This window comes from Camarhynchus parvulus, chromosome 1 (assembly GCF_901933205.1).
Source record: "Camarhynchus parvulus chromosome 1, STF_HiC, whole genome shotgun sequence".
Taxonomy (NCBI): Eukaryota; Metazoa; Chordata; class Aves; order Passeriformes; family Thraupidae; genus Camarhynchus; species Camarhynchus parvulus.
In genome coordinates this window covers 61,249,898-61,274,982 of record NC_044571.1, presented here as the reverse complement: position 1 = coordinate 61,274,982, position 25,085 = coordinate 61,249,898, and the positions used below count along the sequence as shown (strand labels likewise).

Here is a 25,085-nt window from a genome sequence, read left to right as displayed (position 1 = left end):
TTCTGATGTTGATTTTCACTGCGGACTCCATTCTAACACTGAATTTTGGAGATGATAAACAGGCTGTTCTCTATTTCTAAAACCTTGAAGTACTAAAGCAGTTCCAGAAATAGGGGAACCCTAGAAAATGGCTTTTGATCAGTAAGTATACAGCATTTGAAAGACATGGGAGAGGTGAAAGTATGAGCAATGAAATGTACAGTATAGATGATCTTACTCACTCCATACAATCCAGTACATGGTAGAGGCATTTAAATGGTGTGGTTAAAGACTAGGTGGGGAAAATAACAGTGGTGTGCAGACTCCTGCAGCTCCATCAGGTTTATCTGAACAGAGCGCATTTAATTAGCTCAGCAAGTCTCTAATCAGCAAAAAAGATCTTAGTTTAACCACTGTCCTCGTCACCAGTGCAGAAGGAATTAGCTCCCAAACCGAGCTAACATACCTGACTTCGCAGGCTTCAAGTATCAGATTAGTTAGGTCCCAAAAGCCCTCTAAACTTAGCCAAACACAGGCTTCTGGATACCAGCCCAGAAAGAGTTCTAAGAATTTTCTTAAATTCTGCATTGTGCTGTAATCCCCCAACAACTGTGATAGGAGACAGAGCTGCAGCAGCAGTGAGACCTTCAAAACTTTTTCCATTACGTGTTGCAGGAGGACAGCATTAGGAATGAATTCTTGGCCTGCTGTCAGAAGTGCAGCACTTTTTGCAGCAGGAAAATCAGAATCAGGATTCTTACAATCAAAGCTGTTCTGCCAGTGCTGCAGATGTTTTGTTTTGCTGTTTTGCCTTAGAAACAATGAACAACATTTTGCATTTTCATTAATTAACATTCTTGGTCAAAATCGTTATACCCAGAAAGCTCAACTGAATAGTGTTTTGGTTTTTTCCTATTAAATCCTCTAAATCCACTGCAAATTACATCAATTCTCTGGAAAACAATTGTTCAGGCAGGCTGCAGCTCCCATCCACTCTCTCAACAGTTCCAGCAGCCTGAGAGTGCATTTGCAAGGTTTGGAGGTATTTGCCATCTGCTAACAAGTGGCAATGGCATCAAGCCCTGGAGTTTCTCATTAACATTCAATTCTTTCTCCTTTATTTTCCCTGTTTTGTTTACTTCAAATGCACTGAAACAAATGGTCATATAAATGTTAATGAATTACAGGCTCACTAATCGGACCTGGGTTTGCCTCCAAGTTTTAGCTGATCTCCCTCAGCCTTGTGAGCAATGTACTGTGAAAATTCTTGAAAAGCCGGTTTAGTTTCAGAGGGTGGTGGTGGGAGGCCAATTATTATTTTGTAATGTTCTCAGACCATAACTTTTATTGTAGTAAAATTGGGGGGCAAGCCCTGAATGAAAATCAAGAGCAAAATATTCTTGCAAGGAGACCAACTGCTTATCCTGAACCAAGGGTCTGATCTTCCAATATTAGGCTAGACACAGTAATCTCAAAATACTCCATGTGCACCAGCACTGCAAAAGATGTGGCTGAATTTATGAAGTAGATTATGCTGTCTAATGTACATTACACCTAGAGACATCCTGTGACACTGGCAGTCAGTATTGCACTGTAAACACAGAGATGTGTGTTCCAACAGTGTTCTGAGCTCACAGAGGCTCTGCTCTGCTGATTTGAGGTGACTGTGGCCATTGGGGTGAGGAGTCAATGGTGCAAGGCACAGTTGTAGTCACTCTGCATTTTTGATGACTGAGATTATCTGGTTTTATTAATATTTAAAGCTTGGTCCAGCTTGGCTCCAGAACATCTCAATTTGAAAACCTGCTGGACCATACTCTGAAATGTTTTCCATTTCCATTTGCATCATAGAACACACACACAAATAGAGATACTTTCCATCCCACTCCTAACCTTACTTCATAGTTGAAGAGGTACTTGCAAACATGAACCTTAAAAAGTACAGACAAAAGGGCAGGTAAAGGGCAGGGGGACAGGTAAAAAGATTAGAATAAATCTCCTCTGTCAGAACTGCATCTTAGTTCTCGCTGCCTCTGTTTATAAGCCCAGATTTGTATGTCTGAACTTTCCCCCAAGTAGCACATGACAGAGCCAGTTTGTGCCAGGTTCCAAAATCAGCTCCCAGAGATCTTTCCTGACCACAGACTGCAGCCAGAGCAGGCAGTGTTACCTTACTGTGGGGTCACGCTGTGCCCATGTATTAAAAAATAGTTATTTTCTTTTTTGCATTTCACTTCTGCAATTACATAAATGTTCCATTTCCTCTTACTATACACTATTAACATAAGAATTGGTGTTTGAACTAAGCCAAAACAAGCCATGATTTGTCAAAGTCACTTGCCAGAGCATGGAAAATAAAACATTGCATTGAAAACCACAGCTCTTGTCTTGCAGGATTATGTGATTAAAAAATATAACAACTACAGCCAGCTCAGTATTACTACTGTATCACACACTAGGCAAGACCAGAACTGCTGTATTCAACAGTCTTTAGCTCTCAGATGTCTACTGGACATTTGTATTAAAAGACTAAAGTACTTTATGCATGAGTTCAATATGCAAGTCCAGGTGTGCAGTATATACAATGTGTAGCTTTCATGTTTTTCACATAAAAATTATTTTTATGTAAGCTAGCAGTAGTTAACATTGTGTGCATTTTTATCTAACTTTTAATCTTTGAGATAGATATATAGATCATAATATATTGTTTAAATGTTGTGTTGATAATTCAAGTCTGTCTTTCTCCTCTTTGTGCCCTTCTGGTAAATTCATAACTATTCTTAGTTACAGTTTTTAAACTAGTAGTTACAGTTTTTTAAACAATAGTAGCTCCTTCACATTAATGATATAAAAAACCAATCAAAGGACTTCAGAACTCTGAATGACTAAAATTGCACCGACTGTGAAAAAAGGCTGTAACAATGCCTGGTGCTGCTCACATCTCTGTCACTGGGCTTGAACAAGAGGGTACAATTCCTACATGCTTTGTAATACTGAGTCTTCTTCCTTGAGGCAATGACTCTTCAGGGTATTTCTGTGTGGTCTGTAACTGCCCACATGTACACATTATGAATAAAGAGACTGAAACCAAAAAATGGAAATCCAAACTGAGTGCCAAGAACAAGACCTGAGCATCACAGGAAGCTCCTGCCTCTGCTGGGAAGCAGAAAAGTACTTTGATTCCTAAAAACATACTTACAGGCTCAGCCCTGAACACCCTAGAAAGCAGCACAGCTCCAGCAGGGCTGGGACATGGGAGTTCCCTACTGTCAGTCCAAAACTCAGCCCTTTTTTGTGCTTCTCTTTCAAGATTAACATTTTGTAACTTGGGCCAAATACCACACTGTGAAAACAAACTTTGTACCTCTCTGTAGACTAAACTTCATCATCAGCACCACTGAAATATTATTATCATGGCAAGTTCTCAGGTTCTTGCTATCCATCCTGAATATCCATGATCTCCACAGTTCTGTTTCCCTACCTATGGAAATAAGTAGTAATTTGTTATGACTGCATTACTCCAGAAGAGAAACTATGAATGAAGAAACATATTTGGTCACTATAACTACTAACCATCATGGCTATGCTCAGGAATGGAGAATATAATCAGAAATCAAGGAAATGATGAAAAAGAATTTTCCCGGTCTTTAATTTTCAGTGGGCTACAAAAATCAGAAGACTCGGCCTTTATGTTTGCACTTTTCATGTGAAATGAGAGCATGTGAAATGCTCTAAAAAAAAAAAAAAGAATTGCAAATAAAAATCATGCCCTGAGCCTCTGTCTCCCTAGGTCAGACTCCAGCTAGTAAAGACACCCACAAATGATCAGGTTGTTCCTCTGAAAAAGCTGGGCTTCAGGAAAGCAGCTTGCTTATAAACAGGATTGCATGCAGAAACTGAAATGGTGCCTTTGTGTTCAGCAGCCGCAGACCTGTTCAATAAACTAATGGAGAAATTGCTATTTTTCTGTCTGTGTTTCTTGTGAAGCATGCAACGCAGGGCTTTGGATGAAAGCCAACTCTTTAAATAGCACTGGCCACCAGCAGAAATCCAAAGCAGTGGATAGTAAACTCAGAATAACAGAAAGAAAGAAAAACTATCTCCATTTTCATGGCATTGCTCTTATGTGCCTGGCTGGAGCTCACCCCTTTGCCTTGCCCCAGAGGATTCTGAAACCAATTTCTATCCTGCTGTTTAGGGGCCCCCCACAGCGCTGGGCACCATGAGCACATCACACCCTGCATGCTCTCACCCTGTGTATGCAACATCCACTCTCCCCAAAAGCAGCTTCTCTCTAGGATGTTCAGCACAAACCCACCCATGAATAGTGAGAAAGTGCACCAAAAAGATGATCAGAATAATTTGCATCTATTTGATGTTCAGCATAGTGCATCTGTTGCATGGTTTCCATATTCATGCTGTTCTCAGAGGAGAATCATTTGCTTTGTGCTATAAGAGCTACGCCCCCACGCCTCCCTGATTTCTCTGCATTCACTTGCTCCCATACCTATTAATTTTTACAGTGGGATTTCTTCCTGGTTTCCTGTCCCCATACAGTAGCAATGATTTGTTCTATGAAGCCTTGCAGTAGGTGGATAAACATTACTGGCCTCATTTCATGCATGGAGAATGTGAGACAGGAGGGTTATGCACAGACTGCCATCACAGAGAGCAGGGGCGGTAAGCACCAGTTTTGACACACAGGAATTTCTCTGTGCCCTCACAGGTGTGTGTACTGTGCTCCCACACATGCTCTGGAGCTTCTCAAGACTGAAGGATAGCATGACCTTTTAGGAAAAACAAGCCCAAACCTAACAAGCACTGTGTGAACCACAGTGGTTGTTATTTACAGCAGAAAAATATGTGTGCTCAACTTTGATGTGCAAAAATGTGTTTTCTAGGTCCCAATGCATTTTGCTTGTACACTCTTGTGGGCTGAGATATTCATGTGTGGCGGGATGTCCCAGACAGGAAATTTGCTGTGATTTAATGTCTGATGAGCCACAGCTGGAGGAACACAGCACTAGACCACATTGCAGAAAAACTTTAAAAAGAGACACCCAGAGGGGGCCTGTGGCCATACAGAAGAGTGCTGAGTGTGGATGTGATTTCTTGGCAGGGCTGAAACAAGACAGCCTGACCTCACATCACCTCTGTAATCCTTCGCTTACTCAGGGATATCCAACACTGCCTTGGCTGGGCATTTGAGCACAGTCATTAAACAGTAAGGAAGCCGGTGGCCCCTAAACCACCTGTCACATGTGAGGAAGGTTTCGCTTGCTCTTTCAAATGTCAAAACCAGGTCAGAACTGTAAGACAGCAGGATCGGATGAGGAGAAACCCTTAGGGCAGCAGCTAATGTAATTGCCATAGCTGGGAGCTGGTGAGGCAGAATGGGCAGCAGTCCTCCCTCACCTCAGCATGGCCCCACAAGTTTGTCAAGGGTTATTTCAGGGCAGAGAAACAGACATGATTCCCTAGCCTCTTTATGACTTTTTTCCCCCTCTGTGTTTCTAGAAAAGTTCTCTCCTAAGGCTGCATATGATTGACAAGTTAATAAAGGGCATTTAAGGATACAGGGATATCTTCAAACTCCTTCCTGAAAAACACACAAATCTATGCAGAGGAAGGAAACATCTCAGTGTTGAATTTCCTAACGTCCAGCAGTCCTTGGCTGTAGGGGTTCTTCCTGAGCCAGAAGTGCTTAGTAGCCTTTTCTGCAAGTTTTTAAAATTTCTTTTACAATATAATCTAAACTTTTGGCATCCACAGCATCCTCAAGCAATAAGTTTCCCAGGGTAACTATACACATGGTGTTAAAAGGAGCCATCTTTTGACTCCTCTGAACTTGTCACCTCATCATTTTCCTGATGTTCCCATATTTCCTGTCTGCTGACAGACAGTGAATAGTTGGTCTCTTCCAATTTTCTCAACTCTGCTGGTGATTTCCAAGATTTCCATCACACCCACCACCCCAGGTATCACTTTTTAAAGTTAGTGTGTCCTATTGCAGATAATATTTTGCTCCTTGCCTCTCTTCTTGGTACTGGTCCCACTTTTATCACACCTTTTAGACACTGTGAGGCCAGGCCTGCACATGGCACTTGACATTTCAAAATGTGTGAGTGTGTGTGTGTGTGTGTGTGTGTGTGTGTTTGTGTATACAGACATATGGCAGGGATGTTTCTGCTTTTATTCTCTATTTCCTTCTTAAAATTTCATTAACAGTTTAGTCTTGTGATCAGCACTGAGAGATGATCTTATGTTTTCACAGAAGTATCTATTTGCGCTTCAGGCAATTCTGCCCTGAATTGTATTCTTTAGCTAAACTGCTTTTTCATTTAAAGCTCCTGAAGAAATACATGAGATTAGCTGGTTCTTCCATTTTTTCTCTCTACCTACAGCATCACAGCTGTGGAGAGAGACTTCCATGTGCCCATTAAACCCAGCGAAAGAACCAAACAGTGAGGAACACCCTGGTTCGTACTGTGTGAAAGTACTCACAAATAATATAGTTGGGCTTTTTTAATAAATACAGAAATTGTGTAGCCAAGTGTCTGTGTAGAATGGGGCACAATGAGCTCCATAAGGATCTGAGCATCAGACAGGCCTCTAAATCCACATTAATACAAGTTATGATCCACCTATACTTGCAACACTCACAGGGGGATGGTAGGGCCCAGGCCCCTGTGCAGTAAGCAGTTCTGTTTGTTCTGCAGAGGACGATGGAAATCTCCAGCACCGGGAAATCTGAAGAACAAGGTAAGCAAACATCTCCCCAGAGAAGTGCATGTCTAACTAATCCCCCTGATGAAAGAAGACTGGCTGACTGAACTCTCAAGGTCCTTTTGTACCCTTATCTTGAAGTGCCTCAGATTATCAGCCATCTCACAGATAGATAAACAGATCAGTCCCTATTTCCCCAGAGCATATTTGTGCATAGAATCTGCAAACACCTTCTTCTCTCATCCTTCTCTTAAAATTCCCCATTTTTGAGTAGCTCCTGCAGTGCTGCCATACCTTTCTGAAACAATAGAGCAAATCAAAATCACTCAGAAGCTGGGAGGTACCTCCTAAGTGTCCAACACATCCTTTGTTATCCAGGTACCTTTTTGGTTTTCGCAGAAAGAAGGAATGTAGTGGACACTAAATTCTTAACAGAAAATAATAATTATCTGTCTTGAGATCTTTGAAAATGACAGCAGCTTTGTATTTCCAGCTGACACGTGTTATGACCTCAAGTTACTGGATTGCCATTTGAGAAGCTATTTTCCAAAATGGACTCTTCTAGTCCTGTTGCCTGCTGTCTCCTACAGTATTTTAAAGTGATGTTTTGAGAGACCAAGAAGTTAATCTACCCATTTCCTCATATTGGGTATTAAATCCTGCCATTTTCCCGGTGCATCTGCAGCAAAGTTTGCTTTCTAAATGTAACTGTGTTACCTGCTGGTAGTGTCAGAATTCTAGGGATAACACCATTAACGTGCTGAGTGCTCTGATGATTATTTCCCTATTGACAAGACTGAGAGCTCACACTGTGTAACAATGACCTAAAAAGCACACAGGGATGGATTGAAATGGCAGAACTCAATTTCAGGCTTCATAAGATTTCTGAAGCAAATGCCATTTTGAAAAATGGCAACTGAGTGAGTTCAGCATGGCAGGATTAGCCCCTATAATGGCTAAGAACTCAACAGACCCCAGCTCATTATGAGTGGATGCTAATTATCTGGAGTGAATGGTATCTGTGTGCAGCATCCAGCTGGTCAGGAGCCCAGAGTGGCTGCATCAGTTACTGGCCCAAGATCGAATTTTACTTGTGCTGGTCCTGGGGCATTTCAGGTGACATGGGAACGGTACCAACAGCAGTGGAAAAAGCTCTAGCCAAGGTGAGCAGAGCCTTGCTTCCCATCCACCGGCTCCTGTCCCGCCATCTAGTGGGGTGTCGCCACATGGCACGGGTGTTCAGAAAGCCTTAAGGCTGGCACAAAAATAGAGAGCTCGCAGGAGGACATCATCTTCTCAACAGGGATCACTAAGTTAAAACTGAAGTTGTTCTTCAGTGAAGAACTGGGCAGAGATGTTTGCCTTAGAAGCACTGGCTAACTTTGAAGCGGTGCCTGCAGATAGAAACTGTAACCTTGGCTCAAGTTGCAGTAAAACCAGCTCCATGGATGGGGGTGTGAGCTGCCCTGCTGGGACCTTCTTCCCCAGGGCTCAGCAGCTGTTTGTGCTCAGGCCCATCCCTCACTCCCCACCGGGGCTGTGCTGCAGCCACAGTGTCTGGCCCCACGTCTGGCTCATCCCAGCCCTTGGAGTGGCTTCAGACACTGGCCTGGCTGGGACACCCTGGGACTGAGCCCTGGCTGGGGAAGACACTTCCCCTGCCTGCAGTCCCAGCTCCACTTCCCTTCTGTAGCCAGCCTGGCAGCTCCATGAGAAGTCAGCTTGAGCTCTCTTAACAAACGGATCTGCTCATGAGCTATCTCTGCTGTGGAGGATAAATAGGATAAATTCCTTGCCCATTCTTTGCAAAACAATTGAACCAGCCAGGCATGCACTGATAATTTTTTTTTCTGTCGATGACTTTATAAAACCTCCACTCTGCTGCAAGAGAGACATCCAGGTATACTGCCCATGGACTAAGGAGAGTCCCAACACAAGAAATTAGATCCCTGCTTACCTTTGCCTTAGGTTTGGCATGGAAGGAGCCCTTTCTGCAGCATACCTCTAATCTGAGTCAAAGGATTGTACCACACTGTATTTAAATAGGACTAAAATAGGGACTCACTAGGATTAAACCTCTGGGCACTGCAGAACTTGAATGCTTCTCCTTCTGTGTACATGTGATTTCCATGCAGACCCATCTTGCCATGCAGGGCAACATTCCTCTCTCATAAGGTCCCTTTTCCAAACCCTCTTGTTCATTCTGAATAGGGATTTGAGGATATTAATTTTATCCTGATTGTGTAATCACTCTAAACAGGTATAAATGACAGCACATAGTTCACATAAGAATCACTGGGTGATGAATAGGGTTAAAAAGAACTTAGAGACAGGCAGAATCAGCCATTATTTATGTTAAAAATAACAGATCTAACATGCTTTCTGATCTCCCATGAGCAGGTTTCTAGCTTATTCTCAAAAACTGGCCAGGTCAGAGAAATACGTGGACAGCCTATTCTTTGCTTCTCTGTTGGCTGTACTGGAAAGCATTTCCAATGGCTAATCTAAATCTTCCTCGCAGCAAAACAAACTAACTCATTTTCCTTCTACTCATTCCCTCTGCTCTTGCGAACCCTTGCTGATCAGTCCATAGCTTTTTCAAAGTGTGCTGCTAAAGCTGGAGTCAGTGCTCCAGGAAATACCAGCACCACCAAACAGAGCTCAGCCCCTCATATCTACGACAGCACAAGTTTCTTACGCATAACATCACCACTTATCTACTCCAATATCGTGAGGCCTTTTCTCAGAACAGGTAAAATAGACATTAGGATTTCTTTTTTTTCCACTGAAAGGCTGGTCAAGCATCAGAAGAGGCTTCACAGAGATGTAATTGAGTCACTGTCCCTGGAAGTATTTAAAAGGCAAGCAGATGTGGCACTCAGGGACATGGATTAATGCTGGACTTGGCAGTGCTGGGTTAATGACTGGACACAATGATCTCAGAGACCGTTTTCAAATTAAATGTTTCTATGGCTCTATGATTCTGGTTCAGCTTTGAATCCACCAGTATCCCAGATCTTTTCTGTAGAACTACTGCCTAGTTCTCTGTCCTGTGTCCTTGGCTGATCATTTCTGCTCTGTATTTGTGAGCATGACATCAGAGCACCCATATGGAGCACATCATCATCTCAGCATTCCCTGGCATTTGCCAGCAGCAGAAGCCTACAACAGAGCAGACGACCAGGGCCAGGATAAGGCAGCACTTCCCCTATGCACTGTTTCAGTTTCTAGTAATGTGTGGCTCAGAGCTTGTTTAAATGTTATGCTGCATCTTTGTGTTCAAAAGCCTTTGGTAGGTTTTCCTTTTAGCAAATGTTTGCTCATTGATGGGCCGGCCTCGTCCAAATGCCCTCTAACAATTCAGGACACTTGTCCAATGTGTCAAAATCTCTTTTTAATTCCAATCTTAATCTCCAATACACCTGTGGTCCTTCCCAATGTACTGCTACTGCCACTTTAATGAATGCACTCTTTATTCCATCATTGAGCACATCAGTGGGACACACTGGCAGCAGACCTGAGGATCAGGTGCAGGCATTTCCACCACAGCCCTTTCAGTCACCTGGATGTTTATATGGTTAGTAAGTATAAAATTGCGGGTGGGCAGCACCTCACTTCACAGTTCTTAACTTGGGAATGGCAGTCCTGTTTTTCCTAAAATGCAGCATTTGCAGTGCTGGCTGACAGCCTCACACCTCCCCAGGGCAGGGTTTGGGCGAGCAGTGCCCCAGATAAAAGGGGTTGGTGGCTGCGCAGTGACCTCTGTGTCTGTTCGCAGAAGTGCAGCAGCCAGCGAGAGGAACAGTAAATACTGAAAATGCCAAGGTAAGAACACCTGCATTTGTTGTGAATGCAAGAGGGGTTGTTGCTCAACCGAAGACCTTCCTTGTATTCTAAAAATGATGCCTTTGTCTGGGATACCTTCATCTATCTAGTCCAGTCTAATATGGTCTATCATTCGTGAATAGATCTGAGCAGATAAGCTACACCAATAATGAAAGCTCAACTCTTTCAAATATTAATCTTGGGATCTGGGATTCTGGCTTAGTACACTGCCAATGTAAATTATGAATTTTGGCTCGAGATCCAAAACGAAGGATTGCCAAGCACTGGAAGACTGACTATATTCATATCATAAACTCACCTGAAAAAATCAAACTGATGGCCTGGCTTTGTAAGATCAATTCCCAATTAATAAGAAGGGGTAAAAAACAGTGATCAAATCTTTATTGCCTGGAAATGCCCTGGGGAAAGAACTTGGAGCAAACCAATTAAAAGCTACAGTTTCCATCTGTATGTGTTGAAAGAGGGGCTACAGAGTCACAGCTCCTTGTTTCAGTCCTAAATTCCAGGCAGATTTGTGAAGACATGAGTTGATCATGTGCATCCTCTCTCCCAAAGCCTTTGTGCTGGGAGATGCACTGGGGAAGGGGGTACTGGGCACACACTGCCCTGCCAGCCTCTCTGCAGCACCAGGGCTTGATCAGTCCTTTAAACTTCATTTTTTCCAATTTCCTTCTACCAGCAAATATAGAAGCGTACTTAGGATCCTCTTCCCCACATCCGGCAAATGATGTAAAACATCACCACTTGGATGTGACTTTCACAGCCTTTTACAAAGGTTAGAAGAACACACTGGTGCCATCCCCTATGTCATAGCCCAGTATCACCTCTCTTCCTCCAGCCTCACCTCTGCTTTATTTCCACTGATTGCACCCTGCAGGAGGCTAAGCTGAAGGCAGGATCCCCTCCCTTTTCTTACAGCTCATGGGAGTTGCCACAAGGGCTGAAAATGAACTGTTTATTTAGGGACAGAATGGTGTAGTATCAGCTGTCATCTGGCACTTCAGTCCAAGACACAATTAGTTGAGCACAGCCATATCCACACAATACTTGATGGAAGTAATACTGCAGTAATTGACAACTGTCTGAGGAGTGGCTTTCCATGGGAAAGGCTTCTTGCGAGACTCTGCAGACACCTGCCTAGAAAATCCTCCTCAGATACTGCTAGAAGACTCCTCTATAAACCACAGGATTCAATCAGTCCTTCGGGATTTACACAGCACCAAAGGTGAGGTGCACTATCAGGAAAACTTCTCACATCATTTTGGTTGTCAATCGGCAACTAAAAAGGTGGAGGCAGGGAGGGACCACATTTTTAACCTATCACTCTGAAATGTGAATCCAATTCTGGCTGGATGCGAGAAATGCTTGAAGAGGCTGCCTGGAAGAAAGCAGGCAAGGAACACTAAGGTTTCTTCAAATGGTTTCTGGAAAAAAAGGGGGGAAGAAAAAGCATTTGCAAATCTATTTCACAAAGTATCAGCACATAACATAATTCTGTGGTTATATGGGATCACAGGGAAACTTCAGCACTGGTATCTCAGTGAAGCCTATGCCAATTAAAACATGGTTAACTTCAGCTTGATACTGATTTAACTCCACATCAAATTGGTGTTCACACAGGAGCCTTGACTCATTTAACAGATGCATTTTTAAATGACATCTCACATTTTACACCTGCAACTCTTAATACAGACCTAGAGGCAAGGCAAAGCAACCTGAACGTCCATCTACCATCACACTGTGCTAAAGGCTTTCTACCCTGACTTCAGCAAATTGAGTCAACTGATGACTTTGTAAGAGGTTTCCAGATTACTGCAGAAATATCCTTTTTTCTAGAACGGACTATTGAAAATAAAACTAAATTGAAGCACACCTACTAACTGGATGTTTTTAGCTGCATATTACACTACATAGAAGGAGCCAAATGTTCCCCTGTCACTCAACACACTGCTAAAGATGTAAGTTGCTCTTTTTTTACTGTGGTTTGTAAAAAGAGGGGCTATCTTTTATCAGGCCAGCTGCCACTGAGGAAAAAAAAAAAGGAAAAGCTTTTGGGAAGAAGCCCCTTCTTCAGGCCTGAAATAGCAGCAGTAGTCTTGAAGGTGAAAACCAGCAGAGAACAACTTATAAATTGAATTAGATTATGTAAGAAGCTAGACCATCTTAAAAAAAAAAAGGGCACTGATATCTGGAGCAAAGGAAGGAAGAGCAGGGAAGAAGGAAATAAAAAGGGAGCTCCACTGGCACACACAAGGAAAGCAATGAGCAATTCACTGCCTTAGGAAGGTGAGGGACAGGGAATTGTGTCCTGTGCCCTGATGTCTCTGCCAAGTCCAGGATCATTAGCAGCATTAAGTGTTTCAGATCCCATGATGTCTTTTGAAGGTATTTTATCAATGTCTCTTAAGAATCAGAGTTCAAGTGAGGTCTAGATTTGTTTCAGCTGTGACAGGCTGCCGCAGAAAAGTAAGTCCAAAGGGGGAAAAAAGAGGTCTAGGCATAACTGCCCTTCTGTCTTTCATCTCGACCCTGACTACTGGGCTAAATCTCACTTACCCTTATAAGAAAAATATACCTGCCCCAGCCCTTTCGCAAGTGCATAAGCAGTGCCTCTGAAGATATCCAACTCAATTTCCCTGAGGGAGTAATAACAGGAAGAGTCCCACAGCTTCGTAATTATTTCCCTATAAATGTTCTGAAAATATCACTTATTTGGAGGAGGTCCAGAACCCAGTAGAACAAATGTATATCCATGTACACAGAATGACTTTCTGTGTCCCTATGTCACAGCCCTTTCAAGGTCCACAGTCCCTCAGAAGCGTTTTGGGATCATGGTGAGGAGGCAGCAGCTGGAAATGGCCAGGACAGCTCACAGAGACACATCCCTGTCAGGCTGCCCATGGAGGGGACACCCTGGCTGTGGTGGGACACGGGCAGCAGCGCTTCCCCAGGGTGCTTGGGGAAAGCTGGGCACACTTCTCCTTGGAAAGTCAGTGTGTGGATTTACGAGGCTAATTGTGTTAAATTGGAGGCTAGTTTGGAACATGTGGGTGCAAAGATGCTTCCTAATACAACACAAGGAAAAGAGAGCACATATACATAATTGCCTCCCTGAAGAAAAAAAAAAAAGAGGAAAAAGAAAGGATGCATAGATGTGCCCAAAAGCTGTACCATCTTGCACCAACTGGCAAAAGAAAGAGAAAATGTGATCGTCCCAGCTCAGTGACTGAGCAATGAGCAAAGAGCCGGTGATCACACATCCCAGACACCTCATAAGAAGTTAGACAAAAAGAAATGTGTCACTGAGAGCTTAAAAGATAAGGAGTAAGAGGAAAATTGGTGTTGAAACCCATGAAATGCAACCACAGGCAATGAGGGAGAGGCACCAGCCCTGCTCTGGCACGGGCTAGGACTGGTTGCTCTCCAGAGGCCCCTGCCAGCCCTGACCCCTCTGACTCGGGAAGGATGGAACCCCGCTCCCCGTCTGGCAAGCTGAATCTGAGCAGAGCCCTGGCAGCCAGGAGGCCACCCGTGTCCTGGGGTGCATCAGGCACAGCATCGCCAGCCGGGCCAGGGAGGGGACTGTCCTGCTCTGCTCTGAGCTGGGGCCTCACCTCGAGTGCTGGACGCCACAATGTAAGGAAGACATGGAGCAGCTATTAGAGCGTTCAAAGGAGGGCAATGACGATGGTCAAGGGCCTTGAGGGGAAGCCCTATGAGGTCGCTCGGTGAGTTGATCCTGCAGGAGGCGGAGGGGAGGACTCAGCGCACTGACAGCCCCCCGAGCCGGTGCCGGTGGCCGCTCTGGCCGCCGTGGCGCTGCCCCGGCCCGCGTGCCGGGAACCCCGCGCTCGCGCCCCCTCGCGCGGCGGTTCCGGGCGCGGCCGCGCGGGGGCGCCGCTGGCGGAGGGCGGGGCGGCGCGCAGTGCGCGTGCGCGGTGACGCGCGGGGCCGTGCCCGCTATATGAGCCCCGGCAGGAGCTGACTCGGCCCTTTTCCGCCCCGCTCCCGCCCCGCGCCCGGGTCGCTGCGCTGAGACCCCGCGCCCCCACCGCCCCCCGCCGCCGCCATGATCATCTACCGGGACTGCATCAGCCGTAAGGCCGCGGGGGGAGGGCGGCGCGGCTGGGAGGGGCGGCCGGGCCTGCGCTCGGAGCGGGGAAGCGCGGCCCGGGCCCGAGCGCTGGGCCCGGCGGTGCCGCCGCGCATGTGCGGGGCTGGGCCGGGGCGGGGGGGGGGCGCGGAGCCCGGGGGCGGGAGCGATGGGGGAAAGTGGTGGGTGCCGGGAGGCGGAGGCTGACGCGGCTGGGTGTGTGTGTGCGTTTCTCTGTCCCTGCAGAGGATGAGATGTTCTCGGACATCTACAAGATCCGGGAGGTGGCGGACGGCCTGTGCCTGGAAGTGGAGGGGAAGGTGAGTGCCCGCCCTTCCCGAAGGAGGGAGGGAGGAAGGGTTGCCGCGGTGACTCACGGCCGGTGGGGAGTGGGGGTGGTCTCCTTGCGAAGAGCCCGAGCAGGGAAAGAGACTCACCTTGGCCCAGTGCCCCGTGCTGCCGTAGATGGTGCCCGAGAGAGCGCAAGTCAGGCAGGCTGGAGTGTAATGGAGCTTGGGTTATGCACCGTGGGGGAGTCGTGCTTGGGAGTCATAGAATCGTAGAACGCTTTGGGTTGGAATAGACCTTGAAGATCATCTAGTTGCAACCTCCTTGCCATGGGCAAGGATACCGTCCACTAGACCATGTTGCTCAAAGCCCCATCCAGCCTGGCCTTGAACACTTCCAGAGGTGGGGCATCCATGGGTTTCCTGGGCAACTTTTGCTAGTGCCTCCCACATAAAGACTTTCTGTCTAATATCTAATCTAAACCTACTGTCTTTCAGTTTGAACCCATTCCCTCTTTTCCTATCACTGGGAAATTAGTGCCCAAGCTGCAGTCTGGTTCCTTGCACTGAACTGTGTCTCTCGAGTTGTGCCCTGCTGTTGGTCATAGGAGTGTAAGAGTGGTAGTGCTAAGGTTTTTTGCAGAGCCGTTAAGTTTTTTGATGTCTCTAAATCTAGATGGTCACCAGGACAGAGGGTCAAATTGATGACTCTCTAATTGGTGGCAATGCCTCTGCTGAAGGTCCTGAGGGAGATGGAACAGAAGCCACGGTCATAACTGGTGTTGACATAGTAATTAACCACCACCTTCAGGAGACCAGCTTCACAAAAGAATCCTACAAGAAGTACATAAAGGATTACATGAAAGCGTAAGTGTTGGTAGGCTTTTCCTTTCAGTTGGACTGCAGTGGTTTTGTGTGCTTGAGATTGCAAAAACAGCATTGGATTTACTCCTATTAGATGTTCATTCTGATACAGGTGTGAAACTGGCTGTGAACTTCAGTAATGTCGTAATGCTTGGCAGAACTGGGGCCCTAAAGAATGGGGGATGGAATATCTGTTTATTTTGGCTGAGGTAGAGGACCTAATCATGTGCTTTGGATCTTATTTGTAGCCTTGCTGTTTTCTATTTCTCCATGCCAGGCCTTCATGTGGAAGGGACCGAGGTGGTAAAGAAAAGCTTCTGAAGCTTTTCTAGAGTGACAATGTAAACAGCTGAAAAACCGTGTGTGATGGGTCTTTTTGCGAGTTCATGGTGTAACAGCTGTTGGGTGGTGTTCAGTGGGGTTAATACTGAAAGTGAAAAAGCTTTGTGATATGGGTGGGTGATACTCCTGGTGCTGTGGAAAGGGCTTGCTGATTTTTGCCTATTGCTAGCCTGGTTGTAAAATGACCTTGGTAGGAGTGGCAGGTACCGTTCTGTGATTTCACTTAAAAACTAAGTTAAAATTTGAGGGCTTTGAGAGGAAGTGGGGGGAAAGGAAGCAAAATCTAAGTTTGACAGGTAGCTGGGTGACTGTTGCTGCTATGGCATCCTGCCAGACAATGACGATACTAAGCTAGAACATGTTTTCAGAGCATTTTTTCTTTCTCCTTCCAGAATCAAAGCCAGACTTGAGGAACACAAGCCAGAGAGAGTAAAGCCTTTCATGACTGGGGCTGCAGAACAAATCAAACACATCCTTGCCAACTTCAAAAACTACCAGGTAAGTTATGTCTCCTTACAGCAGTATTGATAAACTGTGATTGGTTCATCTGCTGAACATCTTGTTGAGAATTTTGATGGCTCCAGTTGTGAGGATGCTAACTTGACAGTCTTTGAGAGTATTAGGGGCCCTGAGAGTCAGGGAGGAGAAATAGCCAAAGACTGTTAGCTGTTTCTCATTTCAGCTGGTAATGCTTGTAGTTAGCTACATCTGTTGTTATAGTGATTCAGGGACTGTGCAGTTAGACTTGGAAGGTAGATCACTTTGGCCCTTGCTGTCTCTTGCTCTGTTCATAGCAACAAGGTAAAATTATTGAATCACAGAAGGCACTGGGTTGAAAAGTGTCATCACATTCCAATTCCCTGCCATGGGCAGGGACACCTTCTACTAGACCCGGTTGCTCAGAGCCCCATCCAACCTGGCTTTGAACACTTCCAGGGATGGGGCATCCACAGCTTCTCTGGTCAGTCTCTGCCAGTGTCTCACCACCTGCACAGTAAATCATTTCTTCCTAATATATAATCTAAATCTATCCTCTTTGGAGTTTCAAAGTCATTCCCTGTTGCCCTATTGCTATGTGCCCCTGTCAAAGTCCCTTTCCAGACTTTTTGTAGCCCCCTTTACGTACTGGGTGCTGTAAGGTCTCCCTGGGGCCCCTAGGGGTGAACAGCCCCAACTTCCTCAGTCTGTCCTCATAGGAGAGGTGCTCCAGGCCTCTGACCATCTCAGTGGCCTACCTGGGCTTGGTCCAGCAGGTCTACATCCTTCTTGTGTTGGGATCCCAGCTCCAGAGCTGGATGCAGCACTCCAGGTGAGGTCTGAGCAGAGTAGAGGAACAAAATCATGTCCCTTGACCTGCTGGTCACTCCTCTTTGGATGTTTGGGTTTCTGGGCTGCAAGCTCACAGTGCTGGATTACACTGGCTTATTTGTCATCCAACACCCGAAGTCTTTCTCCTGAGAGCTGCTGTCAATCTGTGCCCAAGCCCTGCATGTATTTGTGCTTGGGGTTGCCCTGACCCAGGTATAGGGCATTGCACTTGGCTTGTTAAACTTCACAAGGTTCCCATGGACCCACCTCTCCAGCCTGTCAAGGTCCTTCTGGAAGGCATCCCTTTCTTCTGGTGTGGCAGCCATGGTGGCACTAAGATGGAAAAGCTGCAGAGAAGGAAAATCCCTGTGGCTGGTCAGAGAGACTTACACTGAGCTTGGTGATTTTGCATTGTTTATATAAAAGTATTGTATAAAAAGGCGTTTTCTCCTGGCATTAGCCAATTAAATGTCTTAAGAGACACATTCCTCTGAAGTTCTTTGTAGGGGAGAACATGAATCCAGATGGAATGGTAGCTCTCCTGGATTTCCGTGAGGACGGTGTGACCCCATATATGATTTTCTTTAAGGACGGCTTAGAAATCGAGAAATGTGTAAGTATGGAACTGAACTGAGTTAATGTGCCCAAGTACATGGTGAGCTCCTTCATCTCTTGTTCTCCTGTATCCCTGTTAAAGTTGAACAGTAGCTGCCAGTTTGAAAACTTCAAATATTGTCTTAAGTACAGCCTGATTGGTGCTTTAATATTATACAAAGTGCCTGAAACTTTGAGTACTGTTCAGTTGTACTAAAAGGGGATGTATTATCACTGCTGTGATTCATGGTGACTTAATGGCCAAGAAATGCAGAGGGGATGGCCCTGGTGAGATGTGTGTAATTAGGAATGGGTTTAAACCATTGGATTAAAGAGCAGGTCCTCTGAAATTGAGCACTTCTACTTAGGATCCCTTTTCTGGGGGTTAATTGTGAAGTACCTTGCATGGTCATATTCCATCTTCTTTCACTTAATCTGATGGCCTTATACAAGAACTGTCAGTTTAAATATTGCCCTAAATTTGGGAACACAGTATTACTTGACCAGGTACTTAACCTTTTTCTATCTGGAATCTCCCAACTACCTGAACTCCTGTGGTCTGGAATGTGGTTGCTCACAAGATAGTATTTGGATCTCAACACTTGTGGGTTTTTGGTTTGCTTGGAGACCTGTGGAATTCACTGCAGTGGGGGATCAACAGTTGCTTTGCCCATTGTGGACTTGTGAAGTCTGTATATAGACAGCTAAATTTATCTGTAAAGCCTCTCACAGGCTTTCTGGTATGCTAGTCATGTAAAGATGAGCCAGATTCTGGTGTGGAACAGTAGCCCACTTAAAGGAGCACTTCAGTTGGCCAGACAGACACAGCACCTCCCACAGCCTGATGGAAGGGGCATGTGTCTTCTGGCCCTGGAACAGGTGATACCTGGAAGGCACCTCCCGGGAGCAGAAGCTTCTGTGCGTCTCCTCTATGGGGAGACATCCCTCTACAGGGGCACGCCTTTTGGATGTGTTGTTTGGATAACTCCACCTACTTAAATGTGGAGTGAAAGAACAGTAGCAAGGTGTTTCCATGTGCAGTAAAACCTGCTTCAGCTTATTGGTGCAGCTTTTTCAGAGGCAGCTGGATACATTGTAGGCTCTGGTACTTGTTTAGGATATGCTTGAGGGGAAATCTGAACCTTGGTGTGTCAAGCAGGAAAGAGTGTGAATGAGTGCTCAGCCTGGCTTGCTCAGCAGCTGATGGGTGCCAGTTGCTCTGTACAATTGTAAAAATGATCAGCATCCTCTGATAGACCATGAGCACTTTTCCTGTTGCTCCCTGGTTTGCACTAAGATGCAAAAATAACTTCCTTGCGCTTTCTGCCTGCCTGACTGTGGCAGCCCAGATTGAATTAGGGAATACACAAACAAGTTACAGAAACTTGCTGATACTGTCGTGACCTTTAACTAACACTTGCTACTCTTGTTTCAGTAACAAATCAAACAGTATGGTTTTGGATCACTTGTCTTCATAGCTGGCTGCTGTTTCTTCTTCATCGGCACAACACCAGGAATCAGCAATGTCTAACTGGACTGATGTCATCTTGAGCTTTATTCACTTATTTTGACCCTGATTTGGAGTGGAGGCATTGTTTAAAAAAACAAAAAAACATCTATCATGTAGGTTGTCTAAAATAAAACTCATTTAAACCCATTCTAGGTGATGTCTTTTGGTCTGATGTGTCTCTCAAGGTGACTTGAAGGAGAGGTTGCACCATGGATTGATGCTGTCAGTAGCACAGCTGGTGCTAGAGCACTACAACTGGACTGTTTCCAGACAGATTTCACAGTTTCCCTGTGGCACTGGAGTGCAAAAGCAGGTTGATGTCAATAAGGCAAAGTCCAAGAAATGTCATAATGGAGTGGACCACCATCTTCTTTGATTGTGCAGAGGCTTATGTCTGGAAGAGATAAGAAATTAATAACAAAAACATCCCAGAATGGAATATGTGCTACTCAAGCTGAGTGCTGGCTGAGCTGCTTTGTCAGACAAGAGCACTTGAGCCTCTCTTGAGCTACAGTATGTCTCCAAGATCAAGGCAGGAGGCTGAGTGGGAATACTGGGGAGAGAAGGTGAAATGGCTCAGTTTTCCAACACAGCTTGGCTGTGGTACTTTGAATTTGACAGCTGTTGGGGAGTATATGAAGTAGAATTCAGTCAAGTTGCAGGATTTGTGGTTTTTCTGTACTTGGCCTCTTGGAGAGTGATGTTTGAAGGGCCAAGCTCTGCCCTAGACTTCCTCCAAACCAGGTGAATGCCTGTACTTGGGACTTACCTGAGTGTAACTTACGTTCCTGCTGTGTTCCTTGTTAGGGAATGCATCTGTTTGACAGACCTGGAGCAAACACTGTTGCTTCTCAGGTTCTCTTTTGAGATGCAACAGTAACAGGTTCCTTGCGCTTTCTGCCTGTCTGACCTGGTGGCAGTCTGGATTGAATAAAGGAACACAAATTCCTCCAGAGCCCCACCTGGACCAAGGGGATGTCTGTTGCTGCTGACCCTGTTCCTGAGCAGGGATGTTGCCTTGGACTGCTAATCATTAGCTTTTTTCCTGCTGCAGTGATGGCAGAGGCATAGGAGGTTAAGGTGCCTGGAAGGGGAGGGCATGGCCCACTTGCTGTTTATCTCCTTTGAAGTTTTCACATCTTTGCTGTCTTGTGTCAATTTTTGGCCCTTGGTGCTTGAGGGTGGAGGTGGAGGGGGGTTCTGCAGGGGTGAGATAGATGTGGCAGAAGGCTGGGAGGAGTGAGAGACTGGAGGAGGGAGTGGAGCCTGCCCTAGTTATCTCCGAGGTTCCTGTCTGGTTAAATGCACCCTATTTTAGTTCTGTGGGAACTTATATATATATATATACGCATGTATGGGTTTTACTCTTTTTTTTTGTTTTTTAAGCTTGTTTTAATAAAGGATTTTGAGTCAGCTGTGCTGGATGAGGTACAATTTTGGTGTAGCCTGCTTCACCCATTGAGGCTGGGAGGCAGATTCAAAGCCTAGATAAAGCCAGTGAGGCAGCTTGTGCTTTTTCTTGCAGAGGATATGTTTAATGAGGCCGGGTGAGGATGTTCTCTTCCCTTTCCTGATGCATCTTCATTAAAAATGAAAACATTAAAAGAGAGGGAGGGAGAGCAAACAGTCCTCAGTTGAATAAAGTTAGTCTGGGCAGGGCAGTGCTGGTATGCCTGTGCTGTCCCTCATAGCCCTGGCTCCCACTTCCTTTGAGTCAATGTTTAAAATTCTGGAGCTGATATATGGGAGTAGAAATTACTCCTCCCCCCGCTGGCTGGTCCTGCCAGGGCTGGGAGCCCTGGGCACCAGCCTGGAGCAAATTGCCACGTGGCAGCTGTGTACAGATAGAGAACTGCTTTGAAAAGCAGGTTCTTCAAAGCACGATGAGCCCAGCCTTGCTGCTTGGTTGAATGGCAAATTGTGTGTCATCCTGTCTGTACTCCAGGCTCATTGGGGTATTTAATTGCTGTGTGCAAACATTCCTAACTAGGGAGTTCTGTGCTCCAAGCAGGTGTGCTCTTCTGCACACCACAGCCTCTGGTGGTAAGGCTCCTTTCAGCTTGCTGTAAGGAAGTGTCAGTTCAAAGGCTCTGGAGATGTGGGATTTTGTTTGTTTCTTCAGTGAGCTGCAAGTGAAATGTTCTTGCTGGGCTCACTGCACTTCCCAAACATTCATTGCTGCCTTCAGTTTCTCAGGATAAGTTTTGCTGCTCTGCAGCATCACGTCTGTCAGATGCACCAGGGAGGGTGTGGCAGGGAAGGACTGCGGCAGTGCTTGTCGCAGCTGCACTGCCGTGGTGGCTGCCTGCTGTGCAGCCAGGCTGAGGGAGAGGTGGGAGTCACTGCATGCTGGGAAGGGGAGCCCATGCTGGTAATGCACATGTCCACAGTCCATGACGCAGCCCTGTGCTGGGGAGGAAGTCTGCGTATTTCCTCATGGCGTAATTCCTCTTCTTCCGGCCCATCCTCAGCTCAAGCAGCTGTTTCTTTCCTGGGCCTGAAAAGCTGAAGTGGTTTGGAAAGGAAAATCTTCATACTTCAGACAACACCTTTGGAGTTACTAAATTGATAAAATCCCCCATGATAACAAATTTGCTTGGTGCTGCTTAAAATACAGAACTGAAGGACAGCTTTAACACTCAGCCCAGTCTTGTTTTAAAATGTGCTTATCAGGCTTGCATCTCGCATTCCTGTAAAGATACTTTCAGTGGATTTGGGAAGGATCCAAATTGCATTTTCCCTGGGCCTGATGGAGCAGGTTAAGCAGCTGGGTAGAAACTTCCCTTATCCTGGCTGGGGTCTCAGGCTCTGTGGGGCCAGGAGGCCACTCCTGCACCCACTATGAGCTGGATGCTGACAGGAGAAGGAAGGTTGATTTGCTTAAAAAGAGAAACCTGCCTTTCTAGTTTCAGGCTTCTGTGGTTAAAGGAGTGATGCCTTGGGGCTGAAGGAAGCAGCTGCTGTCCTGGGCACGTGTCCCATTGTCTCCTTGACTTTTTGCCCTCAATGTCTGCTTATTGTCTTACAGTAATATTCTTTGCTACCTCATCTACAAATTCGTGCTATTTTTGCCCTCTGGAAGCAAGCAAAAAACCCCAAACACTTTCCATGCCCCATTCACTGATGTTAATGTCCATTTCGCTGCTTGGCCATCTGCTTTGAGGAGAAAGGGTGCAGACCTGGGGGTGTTCATGCAGTGCAGGGAACAACTAGTGTGCTGGGAGAGGCACTGGTGTCCCCCACTGCCCCTCTGGGTTGCCCAGCTTTGCCCACTGAGCTGGGAGTGGATGCCAGAGCCCAAGTGGGTGATGGTCTGAGTCTTGTGCAGCCCTCGGCTTTGGCACAAGGAGGGAGAAACTCCAAAGGGAAGATTCTAAATGAAAGTATGTAGGAAACACAATTGGGTTTGATTGGTGTTGGAGGCTTTTTTTGTGAATTTTTTTTTCACTCAGTTTAGCTCACAGCCAGAAGGCAGTTACAATAAGCACAGGACATGGTTGTTTCCAAAAAAATAAGACTGTTTTTTGGGGTTTTTTGTGTTTGTTTTTTTTTTTTAATTTGGAAAAAAATGGAAAAGCTGCAATTTGCCTGCTTTCCTAAGCAAGTCCCTGGCTGTTGAGCTGGCACAGGTCAGCCCACTTCAGTCTTGGCAGTGGGCAGCTGTTCAGGGAGGATGCTTTCATTAAAGAGCAATAGTATCCATATCAAGATACTTCTGCTTTCTCATACTCTGGTGCTCACTTCAGGAGCAGATAGGATGTCTCCCTCTGCTCCTGAACCTCCATCTGCACTTTAGCTCTGTAGCCACTTCCCTGGGGTGTCGCTACCATTGTAAGCTGGGATGTTTTGCTCTGGACCAGGAAATCTCTGTGTCACTGTAGGTGGCAGTGGGAGAGCAGCAGTTAAACATCATGTTCATTAGCTCAGGAATAAACATCTTCGTAGGAGGCAAAAACCCTAGCCAAGCCTGGAAGTTGTTGCCCTAAACAGTACCAAATCCATTCACAAGGGCACAATCTTGCTGGTTTGCAGTGCCTGTGTCTTGGCTGCCTTTTGGTGGAAGCTGCAGCTGGTAGCTGTTGTGCAAAGATCACAGCCAAGTGCCTGTGGCCAGGGCTGGTGGCTTGAGGGAGCTTTTTTTGGGTGCCAGCAAATGCTGGCAACCCTGACAGTGTGTTCTACATGAGTGGGTGGGATGTTGTTGAGGGTGCACATGGCTGCTGAGCATTTTAATCCACTAGACCTGCATTCATCACCTTCCACCTCAGGCAGAAGGGATCCAAACACCATTGAAGACCTTTTAAAGACCATTTGTTTGTGTGATGCCAGTACTGCCAATGTGGCAGCAGCTGGGCATCCTGATAAAATGCTGAACCATTGTTTCTCTGCAGCCCACACTTTGTCCTGGGAGCTAACAGCTGGGATTCACCTCCCCATCTGTAACCAGCAGCAGTAGGAAGGAAGCACTGCTGGCATTTCAGAGGCAAAACCTCTTTTTTCCTATTCTCAGCGAGGTGCAGGTGTGCTGGCACAAAGCAGTGCAGCTGTTTGACTTTTTTTTTTTAGTAGGGAATGTCCTTGAACATAGATGTTGAGAAAGTTTTTTAAAGGTCAGCTTCCCAAATTATTTGTAGCAGAGTGGTTGAAAAATGGCCATGTTAAAGCTGGGTACTCCTGTCCTCCTCAGCTAGTAAACCCCCACTGTTGCTACTAGGGTGGTCTGGTTCAAGGGCTGAGGTTTTAGCTGCTTTACCTACAACTGTGCTGTACCCAAGCTGTGTGATTGCTGCAGCCACAGAACTGCCTGCAGCTCCTGGGGCTTCCTCATGCTGCCCACAAAAAGGTGTTTCAGGGAGTCAACTCTGCCCTTCACCCACCAGCTGCAGCTGCCCCAGCCCGCCAGCCACCCCCAGCAGCATGTGCCATCTCGGTACCCCGTGTCCTGATTTTCAGCCGTGCTAATTTCTGAGTTAATTTCTTCTCGGTAGCTGTTACAGTGCTGTGTGTTGGATTCAGAATCTGAGTGGTGTTGGTAACATACCAATGTTGTTTGTCTGCTAAGTCGTTTTTACCCTAAGTCAAGGACGTTTTTCTGTTGTCTCATGTGCTGCCAGGGAGAAGGGATGCAAAAGAAACAGGACGGGGGGGGAAAGCACAGCTAGAATAAAGGACCTGGGCTCACCAGGGATATTCCATGCCACAGAATGCCATGTCCAGTATATAAATGGGGGGGACTTACCCACAAGGGGGGTTCTCCCATACAGTCAGAGGGTGATGAGCACTTGTATTGTCCATCACTTGTTTTTCCCTTTTTATTAGCATTTTTATAATTTTTTACCATTACTACTATATTTTACTAATTTTCAGTTATTAAAATGTTCTTTCTCAACATAGCAATTTTACTTTGATTCTCCTCCTCTGGAGGAGAATTTCCCTGGCGGGGGGGGAAAGAGAAGGGAGGTTGAGTGAGCAGGGGATCTCTAAAGGGGTGGCTGTCACCTCGTGTCTCAGGTCCCTGCTGGTATTGCCTGAGCTT

General features: G+C 45.9%; 1 protein-coding gene and 2 non-coding genes across 3 annotated transcripts; all 3 read left to right on the top strand.

Moving 5' to 3' along the window:
• Window positions 1–14,475: 14,475 nt before the first annotated feature.
• Window positions 14,476–20,002, top strand: TPT1 (tumor protein, translationally-controlled 1). Its single transcript, XM_030962866.1, has 6 exons — window positions 14,476–14,648; window positions 14,891–14,964; window positions 15,608–15,798; window positions 16,530–16,635; window positions 17,942–18,058; window positions 19,475–20,002. The coding sequence occupies exons 1-6, from the start codon at window positions 14,621–14,623 to the stop codon at window positions 19,475–19,477; spliced, it is 519 nt and encodes a 172-aa protein (XP_030818726.1). The 5' UTR covers window positions 14,476–14,620; the 3' UTR covers window positions 19,478–20,002.
• LOC115911844 lies at window positions 19,280–19,409 on the top strand. Its single transcript, XR_004061301.1, has one exon. It is a non-coding gene; the product is annotated as a small nucleolar RNA SNORA31 (small nucleolar RNA).
• Window positions 20,003–20,359: 357 nt separating the features above from the next.
• Window positions 20,360–20,495, top strand: LOC115911850. The gene has a single exon (XR_004061302.1). It is a non-coding gene; the product is annotated as a small nucleolar RNA SNORA31 (small nucleolar RNA).
• The last annotated feature ends 4,590 nt before the right edge of the window (window positions 20,496–25,085 follow it).